General features: G+C 38.3%; 3 protein-coding genes across 6 annotated transcripts in view; 1 reads left to right on the top strand and 2 right to left on the bottom strand.

The window, feature by feature from the left end:
* LOC121387861 (fatty acid synthase-like) overlaps positions 1-6993 on the bottom strand; it is an 80783-nt gene extending 73790 nt beyond the window's left edge. The window contains exons 1-4 of the mRNA XM_041519093.1: positions 6929-6993; positions 3831-3999; positions 2372-2518; positions 425-599 (exon numbers count right to left, since the gene is read on the bottom strand). Of these exons, the coding sequence (XP_041375027.1) occupies positions 425-599; positions 2372-2518; positions 3831-3899 (391 nt within the window). The 5' untranslated portion in view covers positions 3900-3999; positions 6929-6993. The remainder of the gene's footprint in view (positions 1-424; positions 600-2371; positions 2519-3830; positions 4000-6928) is intronic.
* A 2361-nt stretch (positions 6994-9354) lies between these two features.
* LOC121383243 (UPF0235 protein C15orf40 homolog) lies at positions 9355-20187 on the bottom strand. 4 transcript variants are annotated; one of them, XM_041513158.1, is made up of 5 exons: positions 20079-20187; positions 16275-16412; positions 14209-14324; positions 13472-13599; positions 9355-9702 (listed from the first exon to the last, which is right to left on the bottom strand). In XM_041513158.1, exons 2-5 carry the CDS (start codon positions 16286-16288, stop codon positions 9607-9609), a joined length of 354 nt encoding a protein of 117 aa, XP_041369092.1. In that variant the 5' UTR covers positions 16289-16412; positions 20079-20187; the 3' UTR covers positions 9355-9606. The 4 variants fall into 4 exon arrangements, with proteins under 4 accessions (XP_041369092.1, XP_041369099.1, XP_041369074.1 ...); XM_041513165.1 differs by having other exon boundaries at positions 20101-20168; XM_041513140.1 differs by lacking the exon at positions 20079-20187 and adding an exon at positions 19680-19837.
* On the top strand, positions 19974-26294 carry LOC121383232 (nuclear receptor 2C2-associated protein-like). Its single transcript, XM_041513128.1, has 4 exons — positions 19974-20033; positions 22109-22199; positions 23724-23897; positions 25661-26294. The coding sequence occupies exons 1-4, from the start codon at positions 19996-19998 to the stop codon at positions 25781-25783; spliced, it is 426 nt and encodes a 141-aa protein (XP_041369062.1). The 5' UTR covers positions 19974-19995; the 3' UTR covers positions 25784-26294.
* Positions 26295-26297: the final 3 nt, after the last annotated feature.

The raw sequence follows: 26297 nt of genomic DNA, 5'->3' as shown, positions 1-26297 counted from the left end.
CGTAAGGTAGTGACAATGTGTTGTATACATTGTATTATAATTCCGGTTGTAGCGTACAGTTCGGACATTTGGTTTTTAAATGTTTATGTAATATTAGTTGTTTTGTATTTTATAGGTTGGCAAGCCATGAGAATATGCATGCTGTTTGAGGTGAAAGCTTATGGAGAGGTGATGGTTCATTATAATTCATTTGAGGTTTACATTGCAAGGTGTATGGACATTTTTTCTTTGAGTTTTGAAATGTGATGTTTTTCATGGAATAAACTGCTTGTGATATGTTCACCACACAGTATGCCTATTAACTTGGTTTTTATGTACATAGGGGACAAAGGAGAACTAAACATGTTCAAGTTGTAACACTAGGAACCAAGATTAACTGCCAGTAAAGAAACCTGAATCTGGTGAGTAAACCAGCTCCACTTACACCAGCAGGAATCGGCCATCAGAGAAGTTGTGACTTCATCGACATCAGAGAATGTACAAGCTAGGTAGAATCCAGTCTTCGCTGCCTCAATATCACTGAAGGTCAAGCCCGAGTCCACAATGCACTCATGAATGACCTCTAGAAGCAGACGGCAGACTACACTCAGGTGTTGAGCCTAATTAACAGACATAACACATCTGTAGATATCTATATCAAGATATCACCCAGGTGACTAATTAACACACACAACACATCTGTAGATATCTATATCAAGATTAGCAAACGTTTTTATTGAATCACAACAATATATGTATGCAATGTCAAAGAACATGACATCTAAACACATTTTAAACTATGGCTATTTGGTTTCTAATATAGCTACTTTGACACTTGGGTGAGAGATACAGAGAAGAAACCTACTTTTACCACACTGGCTATTTCTACCCACTTTGCCAACTGCACCCCCGCACTCATTAGTGCTGGATCAAATCCTCAAAACGATACAAATATTCTGGCAAAATGAGCCAGCCTGAAGCCTTTTCACCATTTATTTCCATCACTCTACTCATAATATTAGTTGTAATCCATATAAAAATGCTTAGCAATTCATTTGCAACCCTATATATAGCTGATTGGTTGTAAAGCTAGATAATGAATGCATGCTGTTATCCAGATTTAGGCATTTTCGTTTAATTTGGGGCTGTCCCCCTAAACAAATGTGAGTCTATATGCCTATGATAGTCACAGGTCATGTCAGGTCAAACGGCTTAATGTGCACATCCAGAGCAACCTGTTGTACTGCACGCATGTCATGGATGCTAGTGTCAAACCATGCTGGCTCCTCTATCCAGGACAATAAATGGTCTGGAGTGGGAGGAGGGACCGCCCACACTGAAAAGTGAAAGAGAGAACCAGGAGCCCCAGGGTCAGTAGCAGGTGGGGGCATTTGTGGTGCTATTGAATTTTTAAAGGGACACACCCTAGTTACGTTTATTTGTTAACCATTACGGCGTTGTTTTTCGCTATTAAACCCATTTTTCACAAATAAAATTGCACTTTACTTACATTTTATTATTTAGAATACACATTTCCATTCACCTGAAGTGCTTTTTGGTAATCCTGATGTTTGTAAAACCACGAAATGCATTTTTTGCATTTTTTCACAAGACGTTCTGTCGAGAAAAAACCGTTAAGCAAGCGATGTCCAATCTATTTTTAATGTCACAGACGTTGGTATATCACGTGACCGTTATCATTTTGGTTCGGTTTGTTTTCTCGTGCACGGTTCGCGCAATCAACATCCGATTTGTTGTTGTTCATTTGTGAGATTTTTCTTCACAGTTCGTGAACATTTTCAGTAACAATAAAGTTCAGACAAGTAAGTGTCTCAGTACTAACCGTTACAAACCCTTAAAACCAATAATTTTGCTAAGTCTTACGATATCTGGAGAGGGGATACAACCAGGACAGAACAGTTGGAACATGTCCAGGAGAGGTGAAAAGAACGCACCCCAAGTCTGTGAAATTTGTCGTGACGTAGGCATTGTTGTGCTTCGAGCGACATCTACCGGTGACATCAAAATACTAACTTTCAAAATTATTTTAAGCAATTGGGACATGGGGATTCCCATGGTATTTATCGATATAAAACCTGCTTTTTCACTCCATTTTATAAAAACGTGATCTAAGTGTATTACAGGTTTGTCGATTAACCAAATTATAATTTATTTTCGCTGGATGGAACTAGGGTGTGCGGCTTTAATGTCCCACAGGATAAAGTCCAAAATATAAATAATTTGGCACATAATTTGGAACTATTAGAGTCATTTTGATTTAGTTTGCCGAATTGTAGCGAGGGTTACAAGAAGGATTTTAGGTTAATACAAATGAGTGCTTTGCATCAAAAGGATTCTGCCATGTTGCTGGTAATAACAGACAAATGTTTACCTCACTTTCAGGGATGTTGAAGAACTTGGCATCAAATTTATCAGTGTCGGGGATGTGTCCAGTTCTTGGTGGCAGACCATACAGACCATCAGGCCAAACATTACTGTCCAGCATGTCCACACCATTTAGCAGGTTCTCCCAGAATTCCTCAAAGAAAATCAACAGTTAAACGTTTGTTTTGTTTAACAACACCACTAGAGCACATTGATTTATTAATCATTGGCTGTTGGATGTCAAATATGTAGTTATTCTGACACCTCAGTCATCGGAGAAAACACGCTACTTTTTTCAAACAGCAGGTAGGGTTCTTTTATATGCACTATCTCAGACAGGACAGCACATACCACAGCCTTTGATATACCAGTCGTGGTGCACATGGCTGGAACGAGAAATAGCCCAGTGAGTCCACCAATGGGGATCGATCCCAAACTGACCACGCGTCAAGCGAGCGCTTTATGACTGAGCTATTTCCCGTCTCCAAGATAATTAACAAAGACCATGCATACTTTCAAAATCTGATGTATTTAATGTATCTTTGGCAACTGAAATATGACATACAGGAATGAACAATTGCAGTATCAAAATGTCTTAAGTTCAGAATTATAAATATTAATTATATACATGTGTATATATATATATATATATATATATATATATATATATATATATATATATATATATATATATATATATATATATATACATATACATGTATATGGAAATTAACTGAACACCACCTGAATTGTATGACAGTCAAAAAGGCTTCTAGAAGTTGTTGTCCATGCCAATGAGGTTTAAGCCAGATATTCTGAGTTCTTACATATTCTATATCTACTAAATTACTTAGTGAGAAGCACTTTAATTTGATTCCAGTCCCTTAGTTAATTAATATACCAGTGGAGAAGGAAGGTGCCAAAACTTGGGGGAGTGGGGGCATAGATATATAAATATATATAAACCATCGCTGCTGCTACTGGATCAAAAAAGGTGGGGGCCACATGCCCCCTTACCCCTCCCCCCCCACCCTCATTTTCTACACAAGTGCATACATATTTACAGTTTTTTGTATTTTTCCCTAAAATACATTAAATATTGATTTAATGATGCTCTTACTGGCTATCAATATTTTTCAACATTAAGTTCAGTGTTTTGTATCCAGGAAATGGTCACAATTACTTGCGAAGTACAAGTCATATGGTCAAAACTAGATGACAGTGCTTAATTTATTTCCAAATCTATCTATTTTTTTATATTTAAAAGCAAGAAGTAGCACATTCATGTATTTTTGTTAATCCAAATAATAACAAAATTCTGGCATTGCACAATTTTCCATGACTGAAGAAAATCACATTAGATTCTTCTTTCTCACCCCATCTAGTAAAACAAAGTTACAACATATTCAATGGAAAAATAATTTTAGTATCCCTAATTATATTCATAGCATCAAATTGTTACTTACATTCACGTTTGCAGACTTGGGAAAGCGGCAGGCCATGCCAGAAACAAAAGCTTTCACGTTTCCAACCATGGTGACGTAATCTAGTATTGGTTTACAAGACACAGTTGCCCATTCTGCTTAAATGTAAAGCAATGAACTTGATCCAGGATCAGAACTCAAACATCTGCAACTAGAAACTAGATTCATCTGATCACGTTTTCGATTGTTAAACAATAACCTCATCATATTTGGGGAATATTAAAAATTAGTTTAAGAAATAGAATTAGAGTAAAATAATATTTGAAGCTATTTCTGAACATGCAGCAGCCTAACACCCAATCACACCTCAATTTTCCACAAATCAACTTTTATATAAAATTTGCTTACTGTCCCATACCACATGTAAACATGGAAATAAACAGACTCATATCATCCCCTGCAATTTCCCATGACAATTGGCAATGCAGTGGAGATTGCCATGGAGTTTTTCATTCTCCACAGCACTTTTTTTTGCTTGGACTATATTAGATAAAATGTTCAAGGCACATTTTTTTGCTGTGTGCATTGCAAGGATTGCATATGCACAATATGGTTGGTCCCCAATATGAAATCCTGGCTATGTCAATGGCAGCAGCCTATATTATAACTAATGGAACAAACAAACATTATTTAACTTTCATTAAAAAATAACCCGATGATTTACATACACATGCTTTTACATATGCTACTTAAATGTGACAGTGCCATAGGAAACTCCTACCCATGTGATCAGTACAGTGTGCAGGATTTTTCTATATAGCAAGTGCAGCTTGATAAATAACAAGTGCAGTATTTCACCATAAACTAACAAGCATTTTAATACAATAATAATTATGGGGCATTCCATGTCAAATTAATCACTTTTAAGATGCACAGTCTCAGATTTTAATGTATAAGTAGTCAATGAAAAAACATCTAAACCAAAATTTAAATGCCCTTTCCCACAAACAGGACAGTACATACCACAGCTTGAATTTCAGTCAGGGGGAACTTGCTTGGAAGGGAAAAACCCTGATTTGATCGATCCTGCAAGTGCTCTACGACTGAGCTACATGGTAACATCTGGCCCTTGTGTATATAAAGACAGCACAAGATGCTAATCGTGTACTTGAGGCTAGTAGATACTCGATTCACATCCCAGTATCGGCTTCTACCCACACACTTCTCTTTCATTAACAAACAACTAACCACTACAGACAACCCACATAGATGAGATGTGTGCCCAGGACAGTGTGCTTGAACTTTAATTGAATATAAGCACAAAAATAAATATAAATGAATGAATGAATGAAAAATCATGCAGTTCATGTATAGCACATATATGTTGTGTAGGTTTCTAATGTATTTTATTATATATTGCATTGTTTTAGATACATAAAATATTAAACAAATTGTCATCTTCCTCAACATAATTTTAACACAGACATTTTAAACATCCTTTTTAAAAACAGATCATTGTTAAAATAATTGACAATTATTATATATGATTGTATACTCTATTGACTTTAAAAAGTATTTCTTAAAATAAATATTTAAATTATGTTAAATACAATAAATATCTGTATACATACACGCGCGCACACATTAATATTATTTAAGCCCATATCTGATATTTACTGCGTACAAATTCGAACCGATGGTTTGTCGGGCGTTAACAACAAAATATTTTTTATTTCGTGATAAGCAATAATTCACATATGTCTCCAATAAGTCTTGTGGGATGTCGACAGAATTTTCGGGTTCCCTACTGATAGAATAATTAATCATGGAGATATTCACATTCCTATTGTGTGGCCTCCCATTGTCTATGCTCCCAACTTTTCCACAGGTCTATTTTTGCGAGATCTCGCGGTTTGTGTCCTCGAGTTACTGTTACCCCACAATGGGCACATGTGCAGTGGAATGTGAAAGAGGTCTATTGAGTTAGAAGTCTAAAAATTTTGTTCAGACGTTTTCTCATTGACTACTATAAGTGTACCAAATTTCATTAAAATCTAAAACGGTGTGTCCTAAAACTGATTGATTTGACACCGAATGGCCCTTATATGAAAATCTTCATGAAAAACATTTAGTTAACTAAGCTATTAATGACTCGACTAAAATAGTTTTTATTGATTATGTACAATTACACTAAATTATGGGGGCACTTTTCAGTGATAGAATTAAGTAGAATTTGTCACTAGTCCACTGAACAAGTACATATAGAAATCTACTTGTCTACCAATAGTTTCACCTGTCCAAATGAGTTGTTAGTTTTATTTAAGTGCAAGGACAATGTTTTTGGTTGCTCAAAATGAAACTGCATTATACATTATTACTTTTCTACTTGTCAGGACAAGCGGACAGTGCTTATTTCAAATGCTGCTTTGGAGGAATATAGGGGGGGGGGGGAAAAAAAGAGTAAAGTTTGTTTTATTTAACGACGCCACTAGAGCACATTGATTTTTTATCTTATCGGCTATTGAATGTCAAACATATGGTCATTCTGACACTGTTTTTAGAGGAAACCCGCTGTTGCCACATAGGCTACTCTTTTACGACAGGCAGCAAGGGATCTTTTATTTGCGCTTCCCACAGGCAGGATAGCACAAACCATGGCCTTTGTTGAACCAGTTATGGATCACTGGTCGGTGCAAGTGGTTTACACCTACCCATTGAATATTGGAAGAATGCACATCCTTGCTACCAAGGTACACTTTTAATATAGCTAGGGGCCTATATATCAAAGAAATCTACAGGTTTTGTATTTTTATGACAATAAAAACTAAATTGGGGGCGGGGGGACTATACATTACTTTTCCTTTCAACCAAGTGGGAGAAGGACATCAATAGTCGTCAGGCAACATAGCCATCAAAAGATACCAACAACGGGAGTACATATTAATTTACCTTTCAAGTAATGGAGGTCAACTTAATCAACTTAAAGACATGTAAATCAGTTACAGTTTAGGGACGTAGATTATTTACATCGAAGAGGTTATGCTTAGCTAGATAACCACCAAATAAATGGTTTCCATCCAAGTATTACTACAGTAAATAAAATCATCATGGATAAATGCCGTATAATAATCCATACAAACCTATGTTATATGTCAGTCAGTCAGTCAGTCATAATGATCACCTATCGCTGGATGACAGCTTCCGCTCAACTAGATCTCAGCACGTGCAACGTGGTTCGGCTAAAAGTCCGTGCACGCAGGGCGTGGTCGGATTCTCTTAAGAAAGCGTATGTATATATGTTTATGTGTGCCGAATCGGACCATATAATTATTGTATATATAACAGGGATCCTTATTTGTAGGGGAATCATATGGTCCTCCGGAAAAAAATATTGGGTGAAAAAAGAAAAGGTCTTTAAATGGGGGGGGGGGGGGGGGGGGGCTAAACCCTTTCCTGTACACGCGCTTGATTTAGTCTGTAGATTAATCGGATGCGAGATCTGGAGATATAAAAACGTTTGTTCTTAGTACGGATTGGCCCTAAATTGCGTTTCTGTAACTGGTCAAACCATCTACCCTGCTAAAATACTGTCTCTCTCACTGTGTGTGTGTGATGTGTTTCTGTCTCTGTCTCTCCGTCTCTCAAATATATTTTCCGGGATAGCATCGTTCGCCAGTCTGTCTAGATCATCCTCCGACGCTAAAATTCTTGCAGACGCGCCTGTCTGTAGATGTAATCAGGACTTGAAATTTTGTTTATCATAACTTGTATACTGGTAGGTGTTTAAAAAAAAGAACAGTTACTAGGTACTCGAGCGAGGTTCAGGTGGATAGTACTGGGAGTTTTCGTTTCAGAATTTCTAAGTAAAATGTAAAATAATACAATGAATTTATTTGTTTTTAAAGGGAGATGCAATGCCTTGGCTGGCTTAATGTTTCTGGAGATTACTGTATGTGTAATGCATGTCTGCATTCTTTTGAATATTGTGCACTGAGGTGTCATGTTCAAGTATTGCATGCTTCCTGAATAATTTTGATGCCTTTTTAAACTTTGCACCTTCACCCCCAGGCCCCAACACGCACACAAAATCTGATTTCACCACTGAATAGGGCAACAGCAGATGGCTGGGATAAGAACTGTGTTCAGAACACATATTATAAATTTATGGTTCAATGTCCCAAATTGTAGATATTGTTGATACTTTTTTTCCATGACTTCCAGGTATCAAATTAAGGTTGTCCCAGAATTGATCACCTGGAAAGAATGAATGAAGGAATGTTTATTTAACGACACCATCAACACATTTTAATTACGGTTACATGGCATCAGAAATATTGTGAAGGACTGCACAGATGAGAAAGGAAACCTGCTGCTTAATCATTTCCCATTCCAATTATATGCAGCATCCCGCATGGTATATACCATGGCCTTTGTTAGGTCAGTTGTGGAGGACTGGCAGGAATGATAAATAGCCTGATGGACCCACTGATGGGTTTCTATCGTAGACCAACTGCGCATCTGGTGAATGATCACATGGGAGGTACCATATTGGTTTTACACCCAGTGAGTCTGCTACAATATTCTACTACGCATTCTTGGTTTAAAACAAATATATATATTTGTGTGGTGGGTATACGTTTCATGAGCAATGTTGAAACAATGCTAACTCTAATTGCCAGTGACTATCTTTTGTCAACTAGAACTCACCTCATAATTGTACAACTCACCTCATAATTGTTTTGTATGACATGTGGTGTATCAATTTCCATTTGATATAATGCAAAATAATAACAAAACACTCAATATATTATATATTTTATATACTCTGTATTAAAACATTTAAAAACAATTATTTTATACCATAATGACATGTGTAATTACTACAGGAACTAAGTGGTAAAGTTTAACAGTATTCCACACATCTTTCACTTTTCAGTCATTTGCACCTATTGCTTGTTTCAATTAAGAGCAAAATATGTTTTTTCCACGAACAAGTCTAGACATCATGTCCAATGTTAGTTTTTACCTACACATACATGTATGTACTACCGAGACTCGATTACTTGCCAAAGTAAGATATTTTGCTGATGCTTTATCCAAAACTTGTCTCAGTATTACAAGATTTATGAAGCCTTATTAATCTGTGGAAAGATTGTTCCAAATACTGGACTCTTTTATATTGCCATGAATTATTTCTACAATTTCCATCTCTAGGATTCCATATATACGTAAGCAATGCATTTCTTACTAAGTTCTTTTTCCTTTCCTATATAACATCACTTGATGAGGTTACAAAGTCATTCATTGCTTACCAATATCCAGCAGAAATATCTCTAGGGTGTGATTGGGCTTGTGGCATTAAAAAAGCATAAGCATTTTATAGATATGAAAAAAAAACTGTTTTCTTTAACAACACCACTGGAGCACATTGATTTATTAATCATCGGCTACTGGATGTCAAATATTTCGACATAGTCTTAGTCGAAACCCACCACATTTTTCCATTAGTAGCAAGGGATCTTTTATATGCACCATCCCATAGACCGGAAAGCACATACCACGGCCTTTGATATACCAGTCGTAGTGCACTGGTTGGAACGAAAAATAGTCCAATGGGCCCACCAATGGGGATCGATCCCAAACCGACCACGTATCAAGTGGGTGCTTTACCACTGGGCTATGTCCCGCCCTTTATAGATATGAAATCATACATATCTATTTTATCTATTTTCCCTAACCAGCAAAATGCATTAGTTTGTGGTACACATGGAATCCTAGCTTAACATCATGTCCATGTTCTCCTCAGGTATTAGTCCAGTCAACCATTGTCTATTTCAGACTGCAGCTTAGAGAGAATATCTTCAACTGCGACTGAAGCATGCACAACCACAGTTTTATTTTTCGATTTGGATCCCTGAAAGAAAAAGACAAAACTCATTAAAAACTATAAGGCCAAGAATCCCAGTGCTATTGAAACCATATAAATATATTAAATTATGGACAATATTCACTGCATGCACAATTCACACTGGAAATGATTCTGCTTTTATCAAATTTAAACAAGAGTATCAGTAAGGTACCTGAAACATCAGTCAAAAGTAAGTTATGGTGACCTAGTTATGGTACACAACACATTGACATCCCAAGTTGTACATGCATGTAAGGTTTGATGACTATAGCAATAAGAAGGAAATGTTTTATTTAACGACGCACTTAACACATTTTATTTACGGTTATATGGCGTCAGACATATGGTTAAGGACCACACAGATATTGAGAGAGAAAACCCACTGTTGCCACTTCATGGGCTACTCTTCGATTAGCAGCAAAGGATCTTTTATATGCACTATCCCACAGACAGGGTAGTACATAGCATGGCCTTTGTTACACCAGTTGTGGAGCACTGGCTGGAACGAGAAATAGCCCAATGGGTCCACCAACGGGGATCGATCCCAGACCGACAGTGCATCAAGTGAATGCTTTACCAATGGGCTATGTCCCGCCCCCTACATGAATAGATAAGAAAGATATGCTTTCGGATATGAAACATTTAGGAGACGGACGTACAGATGGAATACACATATACCGTAATACGACCCGTCAAAGATGGGTACATAAAAAATGGGAATATTCTCTGTAGCAAAATGTTTTTAATTGTCTAATTTGACTAATAACATTATGAAGCATGTAAATTGTAACACTAAAAGCTTTTGCTGTCACTTTTTTCTAATATAGAATTACTGAGGTTATGTAAGAAAGGCAATAACTCAAATGGTACCACATGCATACAATTAGTATTTTGTGTTTCATATGGAATTAAGACATCATTTTCAAATGGAATGAATGAATGAATGACACCTCAGCAGAAAAACACAGTGGCTATTGGGTGTCAAACAAAGGTAAATTTTTAAATTGCCACCATATATATAATTGAGCCACACTTTCAAACACAAACTGAAACAAATAAGAAATATGACCATTAAAACTGAACATAAACTGACAGTTTAAAGGGACATTCCAGAGTTTTCTGCATTGTAAGATGTTTCCGACTAATAAAATATTTCTACGATTAAACTTGCATATTAAATATATTTTCTTGTTTAGAATATCAATGTCTGTATATTCAATGTGTTTCCGGTCGTTTTAATATTTTAAGAAGCCCAAACTGGATTTTGTCTTCAAATAATTTCGTACATAAGAAAAAATTATATTTTAGGAAATAAAATGAAATTTAATCTAGTACAAAATTAGAACGATCAGAAACACGTTTAATATACAGCCACTAATATTTTATGCAGAAAAATTAATTTGATATGTAATTACAATTGTTAAAAAGTCTCTGTTAGTCGATAACATCTTAAAAATTGTAGCAAACTCAGGAATGTCCCTTTAAGGTATTTGTTGCTAGAATAATATGAACATATATTTGTACTTCTGATTCTTCATTAAGTTATCAAGGTTCATGATATTGTTTTTAAATTTATGTCCCATACCCAGAGTGCAAATACATCATTTTATGATATAATAGCTAGCATATCCAGTGTAATCAAAGCATGTAATATTTTTCAGATCACATATTTTCTGAATTTGATAACTTTGCAAATTAGATTTAAATTAATCAAGGTCACGGCACTACGTTTATTGACGTACCATGTTTACAAACATACCACAGTGACACTCCATAATTGATGTATACATTCATAGTCATCAAAGAAAAACATTTCAATAGCAACTTTATACTGAAAGCTGTACGTTAAAATCTAGTTTATTTTTATGTAAGGATATCCAAAATGACATCATTCAAGTTTGACGTCATTTCTTTTCAAAAAGACACTGTGTCACATATTCTTTCGTAATTTGAATATCAAGTAATGGCTGACTGGAATTAAAGTTGCATATACAGTTTACAAAAACATATTGTATTAAGCTTGAGATTATATGATAAAGAGGTTATTATGCCCTCATGTGTTTTGGTATCGTCAATATCATATATAATAAATAAAAATAATGTATTATGCTCGCCAAAGTTTTTTTTTTTTTTTAAAGTGACAAGGTTTATATACTAAAACGCAAAAGAAACGCAGGTTCTCATTAAATTGGATATAAAATATTAAAAAAACAAAACGAAATGAAGATTTCAACATTTATTTTGGAGCTACACCAATTCGGCACACATTGGTGTTGGAAATTTTTGATTGAATTCCTTTTTGGCTATTGTTTCATGTCATAAAGTAGGGTGGGGGTCCATGTTAAAAATGTGAAAGAGACGACCTGTAGCATTGTCAAAGTCAGTATCGCGTGTGACCACCCTGGGCATTCAAACAGGCAGTGCAACGTCTCCTCATTGAGTTGACAAGCCGTTGAAAGAATGCCTGAGGGAGTGAGTTCCATTCATGGACCAATGCTGCCTCCAGCGCCTGCATATTCTGAGGTTGTCCGCGAGCCTGAAGGCGACGTCCGATTTCATCCCAGACGTGTTCGATAGGCGCCATGTCCGGTGATAAGGCTGGCCACGGCAACGTTGGGATGTTGTGCTGAGCCAGCAACGCCTGTGTTGCCCTGGCAGTGTGCGGCCTGGCATTGTCTTGCTGTAGCAAGCGCACACGTGGGTGAGCGGCAAAGAAGGGAACGATGTGATTGTTGATGACGTCATTTTGGTACACGGCGGCATTAACGCGTTGTCTGAACACATGAAGTTGTGTTCTGTGGTTGAATGAGAACCCACCCCACACCATCACACTACCCCCGCCCCATCGGTCGGCCTGCAGAACGCAGCAGTCGGAGTAACGTTCATGTCGACGTCGCCATACTCGGATTCGGCCATCAGCGTTGGAAAGATTGTAACGGCTCTCATCAGTAAACAGAACTTGTTGCCACTGGCCACGTTGCCATCTTTGATGTTGTTGCGCCCACTGTTGACGTTGTTGGCGGTGCCGAGGGGTCAATATTGGTCCCACATAAGGACGGCGGTTACGGAGTCCTGCTGCCCTCAGACGGCGTCGGACGGTATCGGCGGACACTGGACCACGTGGACCACACACCTGGTGAGCGGTGTTAGCTGCTGGCAGCATCCGATTCCTAAGGTGGGTCACCCGGATGTACCGGTCTAGGGCTGCGGTTGTCACCCTCGGGCGGCCGGTGCGTGGTCGATCGTTCACAGATCCAGTGATTTGGTGACGTTGAGAAAGGCGTGCGATTGTCGAAACATGACATCCCAATTGTCTGGCTACAGCAGTACGGGTCTGTCCGGCTTGCAACATCCCGATGGCCATCCCTCGCTGGAGTTGCGTCAGTCGCGGCATTTTTAAAATGTGATTCTGTTGTCTGTCACTACTCAAATTGAATTTATGCGATTAAATCCAGGTGTGTAGGCTTTATAACCATTTCAATGAGTGTGTTTGCACTGGATTCATGATACGGATGATCCAGCACGTGCAAACAACGTGTTTTGAGAATTCGTGACGTCACACAGGTAATGAAATTGACACGCAGGTGGGACTGCGGTGTGGGTGTGTGCCATGTCCTTTAAAACAGTTGAGGTTCAATTCCACCAAAGATACTGCTTTACAAAGTGCAATTCTTTCGCATTTTCAGGACCTGCGTTTCTTTTGCGTTTTAGTATATTTGGTTATGAATATTTTACAGTTATAATTACAAATGATTCTAAAATTAATTTTACTAACCCTGTCCAAGCTCAAATCTGATTTGCGCAGTCCAAGGATTTTTGAAAGGTATTTGATGAGTTCTGTGTTAGCTTCACCATCAACAGGTGGTGCAGCAATCTGAACACCTACACCATCAGGGCCAATATCTGAAAAACACACAAATATATTGGAGTCTGAAAGAAAGGAATATTGTTTAACGACACACAAATCAGCACATTTTAATATTGTTATTTCGACACTTGATAAAAAAACCCACAAATACAGCAAGGGATCTTTTATATGCATTTTCCAAAAGACGAGGTCTATGATATATCAGTCGTGGGTAAGAGAGAAAAAACTTGAGTCCGTCAACAGAGATTGATCCTATGACCAACCGCACCTGAAGCAAGTACTCTACCACTGAGCTACATCCCACCATTTTCTGACTAAAACCCCAATTTTTTATGAAAACGGCCCAGGGAATGAGTAGAATTTAAATGACCCAGACCATAATATATATTCTAATGTGATTATCAAAGTAGTCAGAAAGAGGTGTTTTATTACTTTTTTTTTCAAATTCAAATTGTCTACAAATGTTGGATATTTGTCAAATGTTCCAACAAAAAATGGGATGACATGTTATGTTTCAAAAAGACTAGTAACTTTTCTAGGCTACTAGTCCTTCAAGGCCAATGAATTTTTGTCTTAATTAATTTCTATCCCTGCCTTCTAAATACTCTCACAACCAAAACTAACTTAACTCATTGACTACTAACCAGTGATTCCATTACATTTTGAACCTGGTTTGGCCAACACCTTAATGGTTACCACATTCTTCTTAGCATCCGAAAACACAGCAGCCTTGGAGGAATCATCTGCTGTGGACGATTTTCTATGTAAAAAAAAAAGACAAAAAAGAAACAATATAAATATCTCTGAAAACATAAGACTGGTGTCCTCTACAAAATAACAGCATGTAATAGTGTAGACAGAACTATCTTCACCATCATTGTTTCTGGCTGTGTAATCTTGCACTCATATTCAGATCACTGGAGGTCACAACACTTTTACCTTACAACCATATTCATATCACAGTGGGTCACAGCAATTTTCATCTCAAAAATATTAACAAGATGCCCTAAGAACAGCTAATTGTAATACAGTTTTCCACTCTGTTAATGATTATTAAAAATGGGAGACAAAATTTTATAGAAACTGCAATGATCAAATTCAAATTTTAAAGTATGTTATGTTTAACAACCCCACTAATGATTATTCAGTCATCAGTGTTCAAAATAAGCACTTGTTTGTTTGTCCCGACAAGTAAAAATCTATTCAGACAAGCAAAATGTGTCTTGGTGGTTGTCCAGTGGACAAGTAAAAATGTTCAGTGCAGTTTGATTTTGAGCAATCAAAAACATCATCCCATCATCCCACATACCCAGGGCTCACCCTATCTGTTGCTATTTTTATACAAAATGGCTACAACATATATAATTCAATCTTGAGTAATAACCACTTTTGTATAATTTTCAAGGAATGATAACTGGCTAAAACAAAGTGTTACAGTGTGAGCCCTACGTACCACAGCCTTTAATACACATCGTGGGGGTACTGGTTAGAATGGGAAAGCCCAGTGCCTGTGTACCATAGCCTTTAATACACATCGTGGGGTACTGGTTGGAATGGGAAAACCCAGTGCCTGCATACCAGTCTTTATTTAATACACATCGTGGGGTACTCGTTGGAATGGGAAAAACCCAGTGCATGCGTACCACAGCCTTTAATACACATCATGAGGTAATGGTTGGGATGGGAAAATCCAGTGCCTGCGTACCACAGCCTTTAATACACATTGTGGGGTACTGGTTGGAATGGGGGAAAATCCAGTGCCTGCGTAGCACAGCCTTTAATACACATCGTGACCGGCCTCGGTGGCGTCGTGGTAGGCCATCGGTCTATAGGCTGGTAAGTACTGGGTTAGGATCCACATCGAGGCATGGGATTTTTAATCCAGATACCGACTCCAAACCCCGAGTGAGTGCTCCGCAAGGCTCAATGGGTAGGTGTAAACCACTTGCACCGACCAGTGATCCATAACTGGTTCAACAAAGGCCATGGTTTGTGCTATCCTGCCTGTGGGAAGTGCAAATAAAAGATCCCTTGCTGCTAATCGGAAGAGTAGCCCATGTAGTGGCGACAGCGGGTTTCCTCTCAAAATCTGTGTGGTCCTTAACCATGTCTGACGCCATACAACCGTAAATAAAATGTGTTCAGTGCATCGTTAAAACATTTCTTTCTTTAATACACATTGTGGGATACTGGTTGGAATGGGAAAACCCAGTGCCTGAGTACCACAGCCTTTAATACACATTGTGGGGTACTGGTTGGATGGGTAAAACCTAGTGCCTGCATACCACAGCCTTTAATACACATCGAGGGGTACTGGTTGGATGGGTAAAACCCAGTGCATACTATGACTCCCAACACCTCAGGCAAGAGCTCCAACACCCAAGCTAAATCTCGCCCTCTGACCAAATTCAGTGCCATTAATTACTTGTTTAGAGACACAAATTGATATCAAATCAAATCTCTAATGCATTACACATAAAGCCTGTGGTATTCACATACTAAATGATACAGAACATTTTATTGATAAATGCTGAATACATGTAGCTTGTTTTTAAGTACATGCACAGATGAATAGCCTAGGATTCCCAGGATTTGAAATAAAGAGTTCTACTTTGTGTTTATCTATATTTTAAAACGTGGCTTAGTGGAAGGACTTTAGTACCATCCAATAAAAAAAACTTTAAGCCACATGTCTTACACAGTTAAGTACCTTTTCAGAAGCATTTTGCTTTTTGGGTTTAGGCATGTTGTGTAAAGTTCTGCTACTGGGCAGGAAGTAAGAACATTGTGTTGCCTGCTGGAATCTCGAAATTACTCGTGTAACCATCAGTGAGCATTATCAAGTCATCTGGAGATAAAAACATATACATGCATATTATATGCTGCTGTTAAAATTCCCATTCATTAAAACAAAAACACTAGTACTCAAAACTAGTAGTCAGCAATACTGTCACAGGTTACATTTTAAATGCACAATTTGTGAACAAATATATATTTCCACAGTATCAAACACAATAAGTTTATACGGCCGAACAAAATAAACTTCTGGTCTCTGGTCGGCATGTGCATCGATTTTGACCGTATGCCTCAATTCCCCCCCCCCCCCCCCCCCCCCCCCCAATCCCGGTATGATGTTGACTTTTGTAGGAGTAACCTATGGGTTGTACAGAACCCCCCATGCTACTGTTTAGGCAAAGGATGGGCCATAATGGCCATTGAGCAGCAGATGAGAAAGACATAAAAAACTTAATATGCCTTCCTTTTCTGTGCAATCCATGCTTAAAAAAAGCAAGAAAAAAAGCCACATCACAACATAAATTCTGGAACTTTGGTCTGACCCGAGACAAATTTCTTTCTTTTTTCGGCCCAATACTCCAAATATATTCTTTGTGACTTACACATTAGTGATTTTAAATATATTAACTAATATATCTTTTCGACTTGGCATGATGATTGGGACGTTGCGGTCATGAACAAACTTCATTCTGGCAAGCTAGTCCTGAGTGGCAGTCCTCCTACAGGTGATGCAGGAAGGATGAAGTAGTCTTGTGCCGGGCCCATGTATTTGTGCTGACATTCATCTATTTTAACCCTCTAGTGCCAAAGTACTCAAAAATTATCACATCCATTCAACTTACATGTCTTAAGTGTACATTGAACATTTCCATGCCCCTCCAACTTGTATTGGTGCTCTAATTTTTGTTATTAAACCAAAGACAACACTTGCCTCCCAGAAATTTAAATTCGACCCCTGTATTAAATTTGATAAAACCATACATAGTAACATATACTCTTCAAAAGAAGAAACGCAAAACCACATTGTCGTAACATTTGGAGAATTGATTTAATTATTGAATGGTGAGTCCGATAATTACCAAATGTTGCAGGATTGTTCACAATTCACTCTAGTCCATTGTGAGTAAGTGATAGGACACACCACCAAGGTCAAGGTCATCTGGAGTCAATACCGGGTGTGGCCTCCGCGTGTGTTGACAACTGCCTGGCACCGCCTGCCCATTGAAGCAACCAGAGTACGGATGACGTCCCGGGGGATGGTGGCCCACTCGGCCTGCAAGGCTGCTGCCAGCTCGGGCAGGGTCTGGGGCTGTGGTTGTCGCTGTCGGAGGCGTCGGTCCAACTCGTCCCATAGATGCTCAATTGGGTTCAAATCCGGTGATATCGATGGCCAAGGAAGGACATTAATGTTGTTGTTCTGTAGGAAAGCCGTTGTGAGACGTGCTGTGGGAGGCCTGGCGTTGTCATGTTGGAACACTGCGTTGGCATTGGCCATAACTGGAACGATGTGTGGCCGTAGGATCTGGTCAATGTAGCCCTGTGCATTCAGGTTGCCCTGCACGTGGACCAGGTTAGTTCTGCCAGTGTGTGAGATGGCTGCCCACACCATGACACTACCCCCGCCGAATCTGTCCACTTCCTGCACGCAGTTTGCCGCATAACGTTCACCACGACGCCTATACACGCGACATCTTCCATCATGACGTCGGAGCAGAAATCGGGACTCGTCACTGAACCACACCTGTCTCCATCGCAGTTGAGGCCATTGTCAATGAATCTGGCACCACTGCAGTCGGAGTCGACGGTGTTGTGGTGTTAAGATGACACCTCGAACTGGACGTCTGGCACGAATTCCTACCTCACGTAGGCGGTTCCGTACGGTCTGGTCGGATATCCTGCGCAAACCTGGTATTGCTGCGGCTGTGGAGGTGGCAGTAGTCAATCGTTCCCGAAGGTGGCGTACCCAGATGTAGCGGTCCTGCCCGGGGGTAGTGACCTGTGGTCGACCGGATCTAGGGAGGTCACGTGTTGATCCATGTTGCTGGTAACGGTCCCACAGTCTGGAGATGGTGCTTGGGGACACATGGAATGCCCTGGCAACGGTCGTTCTGGATTCGCCTGCGTCTAGTCGGCCGATGGCATTGTTTCTCTGCGGTTCACTGAGACGTGGCATGTCCTGGATTGTCAACTGTCGGCCAGATACAGAGGCCAGGCAAGCGAACACCCTGCACTTTTATACTGTCGGTGTTCATGTTGCACGTGCAGACAACGCACGTGCAGTGGTGACATGGTTTGCACGTGGCTGCGTTTTTGCGAATATTCACATTTTGGAACTTTATTGTACAGTAGCTGCGTTTTATCGAATGTAACCGTGGGAATGTGTTTGGGACATGCAATGACCTTATATTCACAAAGCATAAACCGGTAGGAAACATAAAATCGGAGTTATAACCCATTTGTGTTTCTTTTTTTGAAGAGTATACATACTTTGCCATGGGGACCAGACAACTCGGACCCATGGACAACTTGGCCTCGGGGCCGAGCTGTCCGAGACAACTCGGCCCCGAGTTATTGATACGGGTTCATTGATACTTGTGGAAAGCGGCTATATGTCGAAATCAGATTTTCAAGTAGCAGAATTGAACAGTTTATCCTAGTATTTCTCAATCAATACAGTATTCATATGCCAAAGCAGTAAAATTACGACAGAATTACAGGTGCGGTGTTGCCATCGTGAACAAACGTCGCAGCGTAATGCATGTTGTCTGGGTCGAACTTCATTGGAACAAAAGGAACACGGATATGTCGGCATTTTATTTCTGTGAGAATACTTTCATTTAAAAAACAACACTTGTTCAACAATATTTTTCAACAATATACAATATTGTGCATGTGCCGAGTCGTCTCTGGACTCCGGGCCGAGTTGTCTTGAGGTGGGCCGAGTTGTCTCAGAACTATGGGCCGAGCTGTCTCGACGTGGGCCGAGTTGTATGGGCCGAGTTGTCCACGGGTCCGAGTTGTCTGGCATTCCTTTGCCATCATACTCCTCCATCTTGCCTTGGTGCCCTAATTTTTGTTAGCAAACCGAAGGCAACACTTGCCATGCCTCCCAAAAATTGAAATTCGACCCATGTATCAAATTTTATAAAACCATACATACATAGTGGGGTAGGACTTTCCTTTGGCACTGTCACGTATAATGAACATTATCATGATTATGATTATCAGTTACTGAGTAACGTGGGTTACTGACAGTGACAAAGGAAAGTCATTTAGTGTACCTGAAACCCACAACTTCTACAAAAATAAGTTCACATACACAATTATTTTATTTGTAAGTGTAAGTATTTCAACAACAGATCGGACACAAGCAGACACCTCTGTGGTGATGTTTACACTCAACTTTTACTTTTAGTTTTACTTTTAGACCTGTAAACAAGGGCCGACAAGCAAAGTTTCTCACCTTATGTCGTAAAATATTTCCCATCCAAAATAACATTTTAAAGGTAAAAACAAAGGAGGATATTTCGTTGGCATTGTCAAACAAGGAAAGCTCTTCCTAAACAAATTCAGTACAACCAATAATGTAACAAATTAGAATTTGCTAGTATTTTATAATTTTACGACAATATGTCATGGCAGCCTCCATCATTTCAGAACACACGAAAATACGGTAAGGTACACATGCAAAATCATAATGTATATCTGAATTTCTTACTTGAATGTAAATCGTCAAGTACCTGGTCACCGTAGAAGTCTACGAAAGTTAATCCAGCGGTCCGTTAATCATAATGAATACTCGGGCATGAACTACATGTAGTTGGTCTATTCGAACATAACCGTAGGCGTAGTGTACTAGTTACTATTTGATCATTGATGATTCAGACGGCTGGAGGCGGACAATTTACCAAACTTTTCTGTATTACTTAGCCTATGTAATATACATTGGCGTAGCCAGGATTTTGCATGGGAGGCAAACACTGTCTATGAGATGTGTTATGTGGCCAAAGATAAATATAAAATATGGTGTGTGAATGTGATATAGAGATGAGAGAGAGAGAGAGAGAGAGAGAGAGAGAGAGAGAGACAGACATGCATCACAATAATAAATAACTGGTCAAAATTGATGAATTAGTCTATAGTTATGATAAATTTACATTCATGATAACATGAATTATAATGATTAAACACTGAAATGTTAAAATAAAAACGTGAAATGGGTGTACTCACAGTCTAACTATAAAAATGTAAAGCTGTTTGTAGAACAATTTCTTATACTAGGGCTGTATAAAAATTTCACATTGACCAAAATCATTAATTAATTTTTGTTTTACACTGAAGTTACACTTAAGATGCCCATTAAAAAATACCAGTAAATAATGTCAGGATAATGTTTGCAGAGAGGCTGACAAGTTAATTATGTGATTTCAAAGTTTTCACAGGTCTGCATATATAGAATTTTTTGGTAAACTTTTTCTTGTACCTCAATTTTTTGTGGAAGCCACTGTTTACTCCTAGTGACAGGTCCAATCAATTTGTGAGTCATATATTTAATTTGTACATATAGTTATTCAAATATGGTTTATTCCGTTAATTATAATTCCATTTGAATTGTCCTGCTGCTACTAAAATGTTTAGTAAAAAGGTGGTGGCATATTGGGGTTCTGTAAAAGTTTCTTTTAACTGTTACAATTACTAAGGCCTAATTACATGTGTGTTTAATAAAAACACACTCATGTTTAAATTGTTGTACTGTTCACATTTTTCTCAGATGGGTTGGAGTGTTTACAGGAGGTGCATGGTTCATAGGATCAATGCCCCTCAAACCCAACCAGTGCTCCACAGTTGGTTTATCGAAGGTATGTGCTGCCCTGTCTGTGAGAATGTACATAGAAAAGATCCCTTGCTGCTAATGAAAAATACATACATGTATGTATGTGTAAATTTTCAAATGTTGACTTGCCAAAGTCAGTGTTCTTTAACCAACACAAACTTTAACTTAAAAATTTATGTAAATGAAAAGTTTGTTTGTTTTGTTTAATGACACCATTGGAGCACATTGATTAATTAATCATTGGCCATTAGATATCAAAGGAAACCTGCTACATTTTTCCTAATGCAGCAAGGGATCTTTTATATGCACATAGACAGGAAAGCACATACCACAGCCTTTAACCAGTTGTGATGCACTGGTTGGAACAAGAAAAAAACACAATCAGTTGAACGGATCCACAGAGGTGGTTTGATCCAGGGCTCACACTGGAACAAACTTTTGTTTAGCCAATTTTTAGATATGTACATGTATTTTGAGTATTTCCTTGAAAATTATTAAAATGTGGTTAAGTTAAGGAATATTTAATTAGCCAAATACCAAATGTTGTAGCCACTTTTAATTAAAAAATTAGCAATTGGCTAATTTGGCCATGTACAGGTTGAGCCCTGTCAATGATCCTGCGATGCAAGAACCTCAGGCAAACGCTCAACTGACTGAGCTAAATCCTGCCCTGTAAATGAATGAATGTTTAATGACATCCGGGCATAAAAAATACATCGGCTATTGGGTGTCAAACTAAAGTAAATATATGAATTAATTAATGATCAACATTAATATAAAAATTCAAATTTTAAGTTACATTATGTCAGTTAGGAAAATGACCCAATTTCAATTCTTGAATCTTCAATGAAGAAACATGCTTTAATACTAGTACTACCCAGTGCTTAAAAACATGACTGGTTTTTTTTTTGCAGAGTAAGCTCAGTGTTAAACCGTGACACTAAACAGTTTGGAAAAAAACATCTACTAGATCACATTGAGGACACATGTTGGAACTCCGATCAGGTATTTTTGTAGAAAATATTTACTGACATGCACATGTAGATCTACATTTTCAGAATACTAGCTGAAACATTAAGATAGACAATTAATATCAACCTTTGTTTCATTTAAACCTACTTTTGCCCTTATATCCAAGCAAGGTTCAAGCACATTATCCAGGGCACACACCTCAGCTATCAGGGCATCTGTCGAAGGACAGTGTATTGGTTGTTAGTTGTTAGATAGAGAAGTCTTGTGCAGTGGCCTTACACCTTCTGTAATGTCCGATAACTTAACCACTACACCACCGAGGTGGGTGTATCAACCTTGATACAGCAGGCTTTAAGTACATCGAACTCTGTCCAAACTGGTATTTGTGTAAACTGGCATCTGTGTAAACTGGAACCTCTCAAAGTCCCACCTACTGACAATTAATTTATGATGTGTTTTTTTATAGTAATTGGCTCTGTCTACATAGGCATGTGTTTTAGTGTTGCCAAATCACCCCCTGCCCACTACTGACCCTGGTTGGGCTGCGACATGTTCTCTCTTGCACTTGCCAAACATGGACGGTCCCTTCTCCCACCCACCCCAACCCTTTCCTGTCGGACGGAGGAGCCGGCATAAGTCAACACCTGCACCCATGAGAGGTGTCTGCTACAACAGCTTGCTCTGAATGTGCACGTTAAAACCTTTGACCTGACCTGACCTGTTGCCAAACTGTGCAGGTATTTGGCGACTTGCTGGACAATGGCAGGCAGTTGGTTATTCAGTAACTAAACTACAGTGAGTGCTTATTCATTCAGTTCCATAAAAACTAAGCTGTTGATGTATGTTTCACTCCGTTTGTTATTGGCTGTTCTTGTATTTGATATCTTGAAAATGATTCAGACCCATACGCAGTTTTAATGGGAGGTGCAAATTCCTTGTAATGGGATCAACAATGGCAAATAAAAATAAATAAAAAAACATTCAGATTTGATAGAAAAGATGTGGACCTTTGGTAATTTGGTAAGTGCGTATGCACCCATCAAGCCCTGTGTACGATCCTGTTATTAGTGGGTTTTTTGTGATTAGTTATTAACTCTGTGTTATTCCCATACAGCTGTATTTTTATCAAACTACTGACAAGAGTGTATAAAGTGTTTACGTCTTTATTAATTTAAACTAAATTAATAGTATTTATCTCTGCAGAGGTAGATGGTTAAAACTATACTGAGTATGACTGCATAATAATCACATTGGAACATTGGAGAAGGGCTAGCTCTGGGCGAGAAGAAACTTTTGCCAAATTCTCTTCAACTTAAAAAATTGCAGAAACATTTATTTTGTATCAATATATCAATTATTGCATGAAAATATTTGGCCAAATTGAAATAAAAATTGCCAGTTGTTTTACAAATTTGCATTTGGTGAATGCCAGAGCTAGCGCTGATCTCGAACTGGTTTTATTTATATTGTTCTCATCACCAAACAAGTTCTACTCACCTGGGACAGGGCAAGTGCTAGTTTCAAGCCCTGCAGTTGAGATATCTGTTTTTCTTACAGGGTTCTCCACAGTGGATTATTCTCGACTTAGGAAAAACACTTCACATCACCGAGATACACATTCAGTTCCAAGGTGGCTTTGCTGGCAAGGAATGTTGGGTAGAGGGCAGCACTTCAGATTCAAATTTCAAGAAAATAACCAGCATATATCCAGAAGATATCAACTCAAAGCAGATATCCTTTTCAGAAATGGTTATAAATATTCAACGGTCACAGGGGCTCAACTAACACTGGTCATCAGTCATCCATTGTAGAAAATGTGTGTAATTTGATGGGAGAATAAAACATCTCATAGATGCATTACAAATTAATTTTGGGTGTTCGCTCACCAACACTAAAAATGCTATCATGTGCTAAATCATTAAATCAGTCTCCATTCCAATATTATCTTGGTGAAATTCTTTTTAAAAATGTTAAAATGTTCAACAGAATCAATCACAAATCACTTTTTTTTTTTTTTTTTTCTGGAATGAGTCTGTAATTTCAGGTCCTGTAACTAAAATTTGACAAAAATGGCTGGAATGTTGATAAAAGATATAGCACTATACCATATAACATCTCATCACTGGGTCAGATTGAGGTGTCGCCAACAGTTAACAAAAACCCAACACATTTAATAGAACACTGAACACGGCCATTGATGAGATGTGTGGCAAGATTTTTTAATTTTTTATTCAGCCCTATAATGTCATTTGAATTATTATTGTTATGTAGGTGTTGTTGAAATGTCCAAGGTACCAGTAAAATCAGTATGACAGTTTTGTTCTCGACACTTATGAAACATAGCCCAAACTAGCAACTTAAAGACAAGGTGTTGTAGCATTTATATTTGTAGTTATGTGCTGACTGAAAGGTTGCAGTGTACAGTCAAACCTCTCAAGACCGGACCCTCTGTAAACCGGAATTCCCCCAAAACTGGACATTTTACAGTCCCTTTTTAAAAACCAGTACAGAACTTAACCTCTCTAAACCGGATCCCTCTTAATAATGGACATTTGTATTGGTCCTTAGGGTGTCTGTTTTAGAGGGGTTTCACTGTACTAGCTATAGACTTGTTGGTTATCTATGCGATTTCACACTACATGTACTCTCAGGGGCGGGACCTAGCCCAGTGGTAAAGCGCTCGCTTGATGCGTGGTCGGTTTGGGATCGATCCCCGTTGGTGGGCCTATTGGACTATTTCTTGCTCCAGCGGTTTGGGATTGATCCCCGTTGGTGGGCCCATTCGATTATTTCTTGCTCCAGCCAGTGCACCACGACTGGTACATCAAAGGCTGCAGTATGTGCTATCCTGTCTATGGGATGATGCATATAAAAGATCCCTTGCTGCTGATCAAAAAGAGTAGCCCATGAAGTGACAGCGGGTTTCCTCCCTCAATATCTGTGTTCCTTAACCATGTCTGATGCCATATAACCATAAATAAAATGTGTTGAGTGCGTCGTTAAATAAAACATTTCCTTTCCTTTCACACTACTCTCAACCTAGATCAAAAAGTCTATTCTGACTGTGCATTTCCCCCTTACTGATGTTTAAAAATAATATTTCAACTGGACCTGTGATAGAAAATAATGACTGTTTTTTTTAAAGTTAGACTTGTTAACTAGCAGAATGAAAGTGGTGTGATGTCACTAATGATAAGTTTAGCGATGAAACATACAGTGACATAACAAAAGAAGTGATATCTCCTAGGAGAATATCGCAAATTATAATGCTAGTGATATTTCCTACAAAAGCCTTTAATGGATGACAAGTATTTCTCTTCCCCATCTTCGAAAAAAAAAAAAAAATAATAATAATAATAAATAAAAATCCCAGCTACTGCCCAGTTGTAGAGCAAAGTTGTATATAAAAATTATAATTGACTTTGAAAATAGTACTTTATTCTTAATTTTTTGTGCATGTAAAATAAAGGTTGACATTCCTTAACACTTGTAACATTTTCAGAATGCCAGAAGACGCCAGCCCTATTGAGTGCGTGAAGATTGTATTTAACAGCAGTACAGATTTTTACGGGAGAGTAACAATATATTGTGTAGATGTTATAGGCCGACCAGCATAACTTGGCATCTACTCCCTGAATATGGCCACGGCCCCAGCTACATGTACATGTTTGTGATACAAGACACACCTGATCGGCCAAGCCATGGCTCACTGAATGATCTGCCTGGTTTGTTTTCATGGCCGACTCTGTATGAACATGTAGACATGACACAGACCGAGTGAACTGATTTCTTGAAGTTGTACCACTTCATGAAAACAAGTAATAACTGAAAACTAGTACTCTGAGGTTGAATATGTTCCAGGGATGAAGATATTCAGATATCAGTCTAAAAAACTAATTATGAGATGTCATTTGAGTGTTTTTCTTAAATTGTTTTAATTCAGTATTTTTGCAGATCTGTAATTAACGTGGTGATGTCACAAATTTCTGGGGTCCGTATCACATCAGCATAGACTCGTGATATAAACCTGATACAAAATGGAAACGGTCAACATTGTATGAATAATGTTGATATTATTGTAATACTATGACATTTATACAATGTGTGTTATAAACAAGTTGTAACTAATCA

This window comes from Gigantopelta aegis, chromosome 2, assembly GCF_016097555.1.
Source record: "Gigantopelta aegis isolate Gae_Host chromosome 2, Gae_host_genome, whole genome shotgun sequence".
Lineage (NCBI taxonomy): Eukaryota > Metazoa > Mollusca > Gastropoda > Neomphalida > Peltospiridae > Gigantopelta > Gigantopelta aegis.
Note: the sequence above shows the minus strand (reverse complement) of the source record. Positions and strands in the feature narration are given on the sequence as shown.